This window comes from Schistosoma mansoni, chromosome W (assembly GCF_000237925.1).
Source record: "Schistosoma mansoni strain Puerto Rico chromosome W, complete genome".
Classification (NCBI taxonomy): domain Eukaryota; kingdom Metazoa; phylum Platyhelminthes; class Trematoda; order Strigeidida; family Schistosomatidae; genus Schistosoma; species Schistosoma mansoni.
Genome location: NC_031502.1, coordinates 28,859,146 through 28,871,886, shown reverse-complemented (window position 1 = coordinate 28,871,886; position 12,741 = coordinate 28,859,146). Strand labels below are relative to the sequence as shown.

Here is a 12,741-nt window from a genome sequence, read left to right as displayed (position 1 = left end):
ATGATCCTCGATAGACTGCGCAGCAAAGACCAAGCCTTCGTAGGGTTCCATTTTTCGTCTCGACTAGTCGGTCTCAGCTCGTGTGAAACCAGGCTCTTGGTAAACAGCTTCAAAAGACCATTTTATGATCGTCTATATATCCAAGGTGTATCATCTTTCGCCTGGGACGGAGTCTAACTATATCTGTATATTTTTCTCATCATATTTGTTACATCCTACTAACTTCACCCCTTGTCATCACTGTTCATCTGTTTGCACTATTACTTTAATATATTCATCTGTCAATTCACACTAACTACTTGAAACCGTACAGAGTACAAAGAAATTAATTGATTTATAGAAGCTCGTGACAAAGATTTTTGAGATCCAACCAATCTAATTACTTCTCTTGATTCGTCTTTGCACTACTATATATTCAGTTTTCGCAGTTTTCATATCAAAATCAACAGGTTTTCCTGCCCATAACCTGATAACTGTCGATCACAGCAATATTAGTGTTCTGGATTAAATAGATATTTACCCAAATTACTGTCAACTTCACATGGATTTATACAGTCTAGTGTCTGTTCTACCTACAATGGAAGCTACTTAAAACATAGGAGCCTACAATAATAATAAGAAGTAAGTGTGAAAAGCCATCTGGTTTACACAAGTACCGGACATAATGAAGTCGTTCGATGTCATCCCGTCCCAATGGTATTTCATCCCCGCGCGCGTGTTATAACGTAGACGGTACATTACAGAGATGTCTGTATCGACGATACCTCCACATCTTCGTACTCGGCTTATCTCGCATGGACAAAGAGTTTGTGAGCTTTACAAAGCAGTGCTTTACGATTTGAAGGCGAAACATCGAGACGTGTAAATTTGTGATTCTCTTTACTTATGATTTGGTAGTTTGAAGTATCGCTATCATGCTGTCTTGGCACGAGCACGTTTTGAAGAAAACAGAAACATTAAGGATGAAATTTTGGCAAGAAAATTGGTGGAAGATGGATGGGCTGAACTTAAACAGATTGAGGCTCCTTTTCCGTTCAAATGTAATTAATGACTTGTTATCTTTTTATAAACCTAGATCCTGATGCACCAGGAGGTGCTGCTTACGGAAGGGAACATGTCTTTAATGATGACAGATCCCACTAACTGCAGATCGTGGGCATGTCTCTTATCAGGGTCAGATAATCTTCGCAGTTTAAGCTTTTGAAAGTCAGGTTTTTACCTCATTTATCAAAGTCACGTTCATTGATCAGTTATGGAGGTTGTGACTGACGCCTTCTAAATTTCTCCAACTCATTGATAGATGATCTATCTTCTGTTACTAGAGATTAACAAGTCATAATAGGAGAACCTTCCTATTTATTTATTAGATTGTGACTTCTAAGACTAGGCTGTTTTTTCTCTCATACTCAGGGTTTTTACTTTGATGAGTTTAACCAGAGCATCGGAATCTGATAATTACTGATTCCAAAATTAGAAGGAATGAACCACTAGACATAACAGTTTCTTAGAGTGAGATAAATTCTTGGATGCTGTTAATGATGAAAATGTTAGCTTACCATTTGTATGAGGTTGTATTCGGTCTGAAGTAGGTCCAGTATCACACTTAAAAATCTATGCAGAATAAGTACATAAGAGACTTATTACGTTCAAAGTCAGCACATTAAAATACATTGTGTTACAAAATGCACATAATTTTCGGGCAAGAGAGCGGGTGATAGGACAGAGTGAACAGCTCTAAGAGGAAACACCTAACTATCTAGGACGTATCTGGTTAGGATACAGAGGAATAAGGAAAAACTTGGTGTACAAAATAACAAACACATAACGTAAACTTGATGGGAAATATAACCTGGAACCTACTATCGCATCCTACGAGATGATCCTCGATAGACTGCGCAGCAAAGACCAAGCTTTCGTAGGGTTCCATTTTTCGTCTCGACTAGTCGGTCTCAGCTCGTGTGAAACCAGGCTCTTGGTAAACAGCTTCAAAAGACCATTTTATGATCGTCTATATATCCAAGGTGTATCATCTTTCGCCTGGGACGGAGTCTAACTATATCTGTATATTTTTCTCATCATATTTGTTACATCCTACTAACTTCACCCCTTGTCATCACTGTTCATCTGTTTGCACTATTACTTTAATATATTCATCTGTCAATTCACACTAACTACTTGAAACCGTACAGAGTACAAAGAAATTAATTGATTTATAGAAGCTCGTGACAAAGATTTTTGAGATCCAACCAATCTAATTACTTCTCTTGATTCGTCTTTGCACTACTATATATTCAGTTTTCGCAGTTTTCATATCAAAATCAACAGGTTTTCCTGCCCATAACCTGATAACTGTCGATCACAGCAATATTAGTGTTCTGGATTAAATAGATATTTACCCAAATTACTGTCAACTTCACATGGATTTATACAGTCTAGTGTCTGTTCTACCTACAATGGAAGCTACTTAAAACATAGGAGCCTACAATAATAATAAGAAGTAAGTGTGAAAAGCCATCTGGTTTACACAAGTACCGGACATAATGAAGTCGTTCGATGTCATCCCGTCCCAATGGTATTTCATCCCCGCGCGCGTGTTATAACGTAGACGGTACATTACAGAGATGTCTGTATCGACGATACCTCCACATCTTCGTACTCGGCTTATCTCGCATGGACAAAGAGTTTGTGAGCTTTACAAAGCAGTGCTTTACGATTTGAAGGCGAAACATCGAGACGTGTAAATTTGTGATTCTCTTTACTTATGATTTGGTAGTTTGAAGTATCACTATCATGCTGTCTTGGCACGAGCACGTTTTGAAGAAAACAGAAACATTAAGGATGAAATTTTGGCAAGAAAATTGGTGGAAGATGGATGGGCTGAACTTAAACAGATTGAGGCTCCTTTTCCGTTCAAATGTAATTAATGACTTGTTATCTTTTTATAAACCTAGATCCTGATGCACCAGGAGGTGCTGCTTACGGAAGGGAACATGTCTTTAATGATGACAGATCCCACTAACTGCAGATCGTGGGCATGTCTCTTATCAGGGTCAGATAATCTTCGCAGTTTAAGCTTTTGAAAGTCAGGTTTTTACCTCATTTATCAAAGTCACGTTCATTGATCAGTTATGGAGGTTGTGACTGACGCCTTCTAAATTTCTCCAACTCATTGATAGATGATCTATCTTCTGTTACTAGAGATTAACAAGTCATAATAGGAGAACCTTCCTATTTATTTATTAGATTGTGACTTCTAAGACTAGGCTGTTTTTTCTCTCATACTCAGGGTTTTTACTTTGATGAGTTTAACCAGAGCATCGGAATCTGATAATTACTGATTCCAAAATTAGAAGGAATGAACCACTAGACATAACAGTTTCTTAGAGTGAGATGAATTCTTGGATGCTGTTAATGATGAAAATGTTAGCTTACCATTTGTATGAGGTTGTATTCGGTCTGAAGTAGGTCCAGTATCACACTTAAAAATCTATGCAGAATAAGTACATAAGAGACTTATTACGTTCAAAGTCAGCACATTAAAATACATTGTGTTACAAAATGCACATAATTTTCGGGCAAGAGAGCGGGTGATAGGACAGAGTGAACAGCTCTAAGAGGAAACACCTAACTATCTAGGACGTATCTGGTTAGGATACAGAGGAATAAGGAAAAACTTGGTGTACAAAATAACAAACACATAACGTAAACTTGATGGGAAATATAACCTGGAACCTACTATCGCATCCTACGAGATGATCCTCGATAGACTGCGCAGCAAAGACCAAGCCTTCGTAGGGTTCCATTTTTCGTCTCGACTAGTCGGTCTCAGCTCGTGTGAAACCAGGCTCTTGGTAAACAGCTTCAAAAGACCATTTTATGATCGTCTATATATCCAAGGTGTATCATCTTTCGCCTGGGACGGAGTCTAACTATATCTGTATATTTTTCTCATCATATTTGTTACATCCTACTAACTTCACCCCTTGTCATCACTGTTCATCTGTTTGCACTATTACTTTAATATATTCATCTGTCAATTCACACTAACTACTTGAAACCGTACAGAGTACAAAGAAATTAATTGATTTATAGAAGCTCGTGACAAAGATTTTTGAGATCCAACCAATCTAATTACTTCTCTTGATTCGTCTTTGCACTACTATATATTCAGTTTTCGCAGTTTTCATATCAAAATCAACAGGTTTTCCTGCCCATAACCTGATAACTGTCGATCACAGCAATATTAGTGTTCTGGATTAAATAGATATTTACCCAAATTACTGTCAACTTCACATGGATTTATACAGTCTAGTGTCTGTTCTACCTACAATGGAAGCTACTTAAAACATAGGAGCCTACAATAATAATAAGAAGTAAGTGTGAAAAGCCATCTGGTTTACACAAGTACCGGACATAATGAAGTCGTTCGATGTCATCCCGTCCCAATGGTATTTCATCCCCGCGCGCGTGTTATAACGTAGACGGTACATTACAGAGATGTCTGTATCGACGATACCTCCACATCTTCGTACTCGGCTTATCTCGCATGGACAAAGAGTTTGTGAGCTTTACAAAGCAGTGCTTTACGATTTGAAGGCGAAACATCGAGACGTGTAAATTTGTGATTCTCTTTACTTATGATTTGGTAGTTTGAAGTATCGCTATCATGCTGTCTTGGCACGAGCACGTTTTGAAGAAAACAGAAACATTAAGGATGAAATTTTGGCAAGAAAATTGGTGGAAGATGGATGGGCTGAACTTAAACAGATTGAGGCTCCTTTTCCGTTCAAATGTAATTAATGACTTGTTATCTTTTTATAAACCTAGATCCTGATGCACCAGGAGGTGCTGCTTACGGAAGGGAACATGTCTTTAATGATGACAGATCCCACTAACTGCAGATCGTGGGCATGTCTCTTATCAGGGTCAGATAATCTTCGCAGTTTAAGCTTTTGAAAGTCAGGTTTTTACCTCATTTATCAAAGTCACGTTCATTGATCAGTTATGGAGGTTGTGACTGACGCCTTCTAAATTTCTCCAACTCATTGATAGATGATCTGTCTTCTGTTACTAGAGATTAACAAGTCATAATAGGAGAACCTTCCTATTTATTTATTAGATTGTGACTTCTAAGACTAGGCTGTTTTTTCTCTCATACTCAGGGTTTTTACTTTGATGAGTTTAACCAGAGCATCGGAATCTGATAATTACTGATTCCAAAATTAGAAGGAATGAACCACTAGACATAACAGTTTCTTAGAGTGAGATAAATTCTTGGATGCTGTTAATGATGAAAATGTTAGCTTACCATTTGTATGAGGTTGTATTCGGTCTGAAGTAGGTCCAGTATCACACTTAAAAATCTATGCAGAATAAGTACATAAGAGACTTATTACGTTCAAAGTCAGCACATTAAAATACATTGTGTTACAAAATGCACATAATTTTCGGGCAAGAGAGCGGGTGATAGGACAGAGTGAACAGCTCTAAGAGGAAACACCTAACTATCTAGGACGTATCTGGTTAGGATACAGAGGAATAAGGAAAAACTTGGTGTACAAAATAACAAACACATAACGTAAACTTGATGGGAAATATAACCTGGAACCTACTATCGCATCCTACGAGATGATCCTCGATAGACTGCGCAGCAAAGACCAAGCCTTCGTAGGGTTCCATTTTTCGTCTCGACTAGTCGGTCTCAGCTCGTGTGAAACCAGGCTCTTGGTAAACAGCTTCAAAAGACCATTTTATGATCGTCTATATATCCAAGGTGTATCATCTTTCGCCTGGGACGGAGTCTAACTATATCTGTATATTTTTCTCATCATATTTGTTACATCCTACTAACTTCACCCCTTGTCATCACTGTTCATCTGTTTGCACTATTACTTTAATATATTCATCTGTCAATTCACACTAACTACTTGAAACCGTACAGAGTACAAAGAAATTAATTGATTTATAGAAGCTCGTGACAAAGATTTTTGAGATCCAACCAATCTAATTACTTCTCTTGATTCGTCTTTGCACTACTATATATTCAGTTTTCGCAGTTTTCATATCAAAATCAACAGGTTTTCCTGCCCATAACCTGATAACTGTCGATCACAGCAATATTAGTGTTCTGGATTAAATAGATATTTACCCAAATTACTGTCAACTTCACATGGATTTATACAGTCTAGTGTCTGTTCTACCTACAATGGAAGCTACTTAAAACATAGGAGCCTACAATAATAATAAGAAGTAAGTGTGAAAAGCCATCTGGTTTACACAAGTACCGGACATAATGAAGTCGTTCGATGTCATCCCGTCCCAATGGTATTTCATCCCCGCGCGCGTGTTATAACGTAGACGGTACATTACAGAGATGTCTGTATCGACGATACCTCCACATCTTCGTACTCGGCTTATCTCGCATGGACAAAGAGTTTGTGAGCTTTACAAAGCAGTGCTTTACGATTTGAAGGCGAAACATCGAGACGTGTAAATTTGTGATTCTCTTTACTTATGATTTGGTAGTTTGAAGTATCGCTATCATGCTGTCTTGGCACGAGCACGTTTTGAAGAAAACAGAAACATTAAGGATGAAATTTTGGCAAGAAAATTGGTGGAAGATGGATGGGCTGAACTTAAACAGATTGAGGCTCCTTTTCCGTTCAAATGTAATTAATGACTTGTTATCTTTTTATAAACCTAGATCCTGATGCACCAGGAGGTGCTGCTTACGGAAGGGAACATGTCTTTAATGATGACAGATCCCACTAACTTCAGATCGTGGGCATGTCTCTTATCAGGGTCAGATAATCTTCGCAGTTTAAGCTTTTGAAAGTCAGGTTTTTACCTCATTTATCAAAGTCACGTTCATTGATCAGTTATGGAGGTTGTGACTGACGCCTTCTAAATTTCTCCAACTCATTGATAGATGATCTATCTTCTGTTACTAGAGATTAACAAGTCATAATAGGAGAACCTTCCTATTTATTTATTAGATTGTGACTTCTAAGACTAGGCTGTTTTTTCTCTCATACTCAGGGTTTTTACTTTGATGAGTTTAACCAGAGCATCGGAATCTGATAATTACTGATTCCAAAATTAGAAGGAATGAACCACTAGACATAACAGTTTCTTAGAGTGAGATAAATTCTTGGATGCTGTTAATGATGAAAATGTTAGCTTACCATTTGTATGAGGTTGTATTCGGTCTGAAGTAGGTCCAGTATCACACTTAAAAATCTATGCAGAATAAGTACATAAGAGACTTATTACGTTCAAAGTCAGCACATTAAAATACATTGTGTTACAAAATGCACATAATTTTCGGGCAAGAGAGCGGGTGATAGGACAGAGTGAACAGCTCTAAGAGGAAACACCTAACTATCTAGGACGTATCTGGTTAGGATACAGAGGAATAAGGAAAAACTTGGTGTACAAAATAACAAACACATAACGTAAACTTGATGGGAAATATAACCTGGAACCTACTATCGCATCCTACGAGATGATCCTCGATAGACTGCGCAGCAAAGACCAAGCCTTCGTAGGGTTCCATTTTTCGTCTCGACTAGTCGGTCTCAGCTCGTGTGAAACCAGGCTCTTGGTAAACAGCTTCAAAAGACCATTTTATGATCGTCTATATATCCAAGGTGTATCATCTTTCGCCTGGGACGGAGTCTAACTATATCTGTATATTTTTCTCATCATATTTGTTACATCCTACTAACTTCACCCCTTGTCATCACTGTTCATCTGTTTGCACTATTACTTTAATATATTCATCTGTCAATTCACACTAACTACTTGAAACCGTACAGAGTACAAAGAAATTAATTGATTTATAGAAGCTCGTGACAAAGATTTTTGAGATCCAACCAATCTAATTACTTCTCTTGATTCGTCTTTGCACTACTATATATTCAGTTTTCGCAGTTTTCATATCAAAATCAACAGGTTTTCCTGCCCATAACCTGATAACTGTCGATCACAGCAATATTAGTGTTCTGGATTAAATAGATATTTACCCAAATTACTGTCAACTTCACATGGATTTATACAGTCTAGTGTCTGTTCTACCTACAATGGAAGCTACTTAAAACATAGGAGCCTACAATAATAATAAGAAGTAAGTGTGAAAAGCCATCTGGTTTACACAAGTACCGGACATAATGAAGTCGTTCGATGTCATCCCGTCCCAATGGTATTTCATCCCCGCGCGCGTGTTATAACGTAGACGGTACATTACAGAGATGTCTGTATCGACGATACCTCCACATCTTCGTACTCGGCTTATCTCGCATGGACAAAGAGTTTGTGAGCTTTACAAAGCAGTGCTTTACGATTTGAAGGCGAAACATCGAGACGTGTAAATTTGTGATTCTCTTTACTTATGATTTGGTAGTTTGAAGTATCACTATCATGCTGTCTTGGCACGAGCACGTTTTGAAGAAAACAGAAACATTAAGGATGAAATTTTGGCAAGAAAATTGGTGGAAGATGGATGGGCTGAACTTAAACAGATTGAGGCTCCTTTTCCGTTCAAATGTAATTAATGACTTGTTATCTTTTTATAAACCTAGATCCTGATGCACCAGGAGGTGCTGCTTACGGAAGGGAACATGTCTTTAATGATGACAGATCCCACTAACTTCAGATCGTGGGCATGTCTCTTATCAGGGTCAGATAATCTTCGCAGTTTAAGCTTTTGAAAGTCAGGTTTTTACCTCATTTATCAAAGTCACGTTCATTGATCAGTTATGGAGGTTGTGACTGACGCCTTCTAAATTTCTCCAACTCATTGATAGATGATCTATCTTCTGTTACTAGAGATTAACAAGTCATAATAGGAGAACCTTCCTATTTATTTATTAGATTGTGACTTCTAAGACTAGGCTGTTTTTTCTCTCATACTCAGGGTTTTTACTTTGATGAGTTTAACCAGAGCATCGGAATCTGATAATTACTGATTCCAAAATTAGAAGGAATGAACCACTAGACATAACAGTTTCTTAGAGTGAGATGAATTCTTGGATGCTGTTAATGATGAAAATGTTAGCTTACCATTTGTATGAGGTTGTATTCGGTCTGAAGTAGGTCCAGTATCACACTTAAAAATCTATGCAGAATAAGTACATAAGAGACTTATTACGTTCAAAGTCAGCACATTAAAATACATTGTGTTACAAAATGCACATAATTTTCGGGCAAGAGAGCGGGTGATAGGACAGAGTGAACAGCTCTAAGAGGAAACACCTAACTATCTAGGACGTATCTGGTTAGGATACAGAGGAATAAGGAAAAACTTGGTGTACAAAATAACAAACACATAACGTAAACTTGATGGGAAATATAACCTGGAACCTACTATCGCATCCTACGAGATGATCCTCGATAGACTGCGCAGCAAAGACCAAGCTTTCGTAGGGTTCCATTTTTCGTCTCGACTAGTCGGTCTCAGCTCGTGTGAAACCAGGCTCTTGGTAAACAGCTTCAAAAGACCATTTTATGATCGTCTATATATCCAAGGTGTATCATCTTTCGCCTGGGACGGAGTCTAACTATATCTGTATATTTTTCTCATCATATTTGTTACATCCTACTAACTTCACCCCTTGTCATCACTGTTTATCTGTTTGCACTATTACTTTAATATATTCATCTGTTAATTCACACTAACTACTTGAAACCGTACAGAGTACAAAGAAATTAATTGATTTATAGAAGCTCGTGACAAAGATTTTTGAGATCCAACCAATTCTAATTACTTCTCTTGATTCGTCTTTGCACTACTATATATTCAGTTTTCGCAGTTTTCATATCAAAATCAACAGGTTTTCCTGCCCATAACCTGATAACTGTCGATCACAGCAATATTAGTGTTCTGGATTAAATAGATATTTACCCAAATTACTGTCAACTTCACATGGATTTATACAGTCTAGTGTCTGTTCTACCTACAATGGAAGCTACTTAAAACATAGGAGCCTACAATAATAATAAGAAGTAAGTGTGAAAAGCCATCTGGTTTACACAAGTACCGGACATAATGAAATCGTTCGATGTCATCCCGTCCCAATGGTATTTCATCCCCGCGCGCGTGTTATAACGTAGACGGTACATTACAGAGATGTCTGTATCGACGATACCTCCACATCTTCGTACTCGGCTTATCTCACATGGACAAAGAGTTTGTGAGCTTTACAAAGCAGTGCTTTACGATTTGAAGGCGAAACATCGAGACGTGTAAATTTGTGATTCTCTTTACTTATGATTTGGTAGTTTGAAGTATCGCTATCATGCTGTCTTGGCACGAGCACGTTTTGAAGAAAACAGAAACATTAAGGATGAAATTTTGGCAAGAAAATTGGTGGAAGATGGATGGGCTGAACTTAAACAGATTGAGGCTCCTTTTCCGTTCAAATGTAATTAATGACTTGTTATCTTTTTATAAACCTAGATCCTGATGCACCAGGAGGTGCTGCTTACGGAAGGGAACATGTCTTTAATGATGACAGATCCCACTAACTGCAGATCGTGGGCATGTCTCTTATCAGGGTCAGATAATCTTCGCAGTTTAAGCTTTTGAAAGTCAGGTTTTTACCTCATTTATCAAAGTCACGTTCATTGATCAGTTATGGAGGTTGTGACTGACGCCTTCTAAATTTCTCCAACTCATTGATAGATGATCTGTCTTCTGTTACTAGAGATTAACAAGTCATAATAGGAGAACCTTCCTATTTATTTATTAGATTGTGACTTCTAAGACTAGGCTGTTTTTTCTCTCATACTCAGGGTTTTTACTTTGATGAGTTTAACCAGAGCATCGGAATCTGATAATTACTGATTCCAAAATTAGAAGGAATGAACCACTAGACATAACAGTTTCTTAGAGTGAGATAAATTCTTGGATGCTGTTAATGATGAAAATGTTAGCTTACCATTTGTATGAGGTTGTATTCGGTCTGAAGTAGGTCCAGTATCACACTTAAAAATCTATGCAGAATAAGTACATAAGAGACTTAATACGTTCAAAGTCAGCACATTAAAATACATTGTGTTACAAAATGCACATAATTTTCGGGCAAGAGAGCGGGTGATAGGACAGAGTGAACAGCTCTAAGAGGAAACACCTAACTATCTAGGACGTATCTGGTTAGGATACAGAGGAATAAGGAAAAACTTGGTGTACAAAATAACAAACACATAACGTAAACTTGGTGGGAAATATAACCTGGAACCTACTATCGCATCCTACGAGATGATCCTCGATAGACTGCGCAGCAAAGACCAAGCCTTCGTAGGGTTCCATTTTTCGTCTCGACTAGTCGGTCTCAGCTCGTGTGAAACCAGGCTCTTGGTAAACAGCTTCAAAAGACCATTTTATGATCGTCTATATATCCAAGGTGTATCATCTTTCGCCTGGGACGGAGTCTAACTATATCTGTATATTTTTCTCATCATATTTGTTACATCCTACTAACTTCACCCCTTGTCATCACTGTTCATCTGTTTGCACTATTACTTTAATATATTCATCTGTTAATTCACACTAACTACTTGAAACCGTACAGAGTACAAAGAAATTAATTGATTTATAGAAGCTCGTGACAAAGATTTTTGAGATCCAACCAATCTAATTACTTCTCTTGATTCGTCTTTGCACTACTATATATTCAGTTTTCGCAGTTTTCATATCAAAATCAACAGGTTTTCCTGCCCATAACCTGATAACTGTCGATCACAGCAATATTAGTGTTCTGGATTAAATAGATATTTACCCAAATTACTGTCAACTTCACATGGATTTATACAGTCTAGTGTCTGTTCTACCTACAATGGAAGCTACTTAAAACATAGGAGCCTACAATAATAATAAGAAGTAAGTGTGAAAAGCCATCTGGTTTACACAAGTACCGGACATAATGAAGTCGTTCGATGTCATCCCGTCCCAATGGTATTTCATCCCCGCGCGCGTGTTATAACGTAGACGGTACATTACAGAGATGTCTGTATCGACGATACCTCCACATCTTCGTACTCGGCTTATCTCGCATGGACAAAGAGTTTGTGAGCTTTACAAAGCAGTGCTTTACGATTTGAAGGCGAAACATCGAGACGTGTAAATTTGTGATTCTCTTTACTTATGATTTGGTAGTTTGAAGTATCGCTATCATGCTGTCTTGGCACGAGCACGTTTTGAAGAAAACAGAAACATTAAGGATGAAATTTTGGCAAGAAAATTGGTGGAAGATGGATGGGCTGAACTTAAACAGATTGAGGCTCCTTTTCCGTTCAAATGTAATTAATGACTTGTTATCTTTTTGTAAACCTAGATCCTGATGCACCAGGAGGTGCTGCTTACGGAAGGGAACATGTCTTTAATGATGACAGATCCCACTAACTTCAGATCGTGGGCATGTCTCTTATCAGGGTCAGATAATCTTCGCAGTTTAAGCTTTTGAAAGTCAGGTTTTTACCTCATTTATCAAAGTCACGTTCATTGATCAGTTATGGAGGTTGTGACTGACGCCTTCTAAATTTCTCCAACTCATTGATAGATGATCTGTCTTCTGTTACTAGAGATTAACAAGTCATAATAGGAGAACCTTCCTATTTATTTATTAGATTGTGACTTCTAAGACTAGGCTGTTTTTTCCCTCATACTCAGGGTTTTTACTTTGATGAGTTTAACCAGAGCATCGGAATCTGATAATTACTGATTCCAAAATTAGAAGGAATGAA

General features: G+C 37.7%; 2 protein-coding genes across 2 annotated transcripts; both read left to right on the top strand.

The window, feature by feature from the left end:
- Window positions 1–745: 745 nt before the first annotated feature.
- Smp_177970 (hypothetical protein) lies at window positions 746–1,048 on the top strand (the record flags this gene model as incomplete). Its single annotated transcript, XM_018789258.1, has 2 exons — window positions 746–861; window positions 898–1,048. The coding sequence occupies 2 exons, from the start codon at window positions 746–748 to the stop codon at window positions 1,046–1,048; spliced, it is 267 nt and encodes an 88-aa protein (XP_018654719.1).
- Window positions 1,049–4,497: 3,449 nt separating this feature from the next.
- Window positions 4,498–4,800, top strand: Smp_185160 (hypothetical protein; the record flags this gene model as incomplete). The annotated part of the gene is made up of 2 exons (XM_018789257.1): window positions 4,498–4,613; window positions 4,650–4,800. The coding sequence occupies 2 exons, from the start codon at window positions 4,498–4,500 to the stop codon at window positions 4,798–4,800; spliced, it is 267 nt and encodes an 88-aa protein (XP_018654718.1).
- Window positions 4,801–12,741: the final 7,941 nt, after the last annotated feature.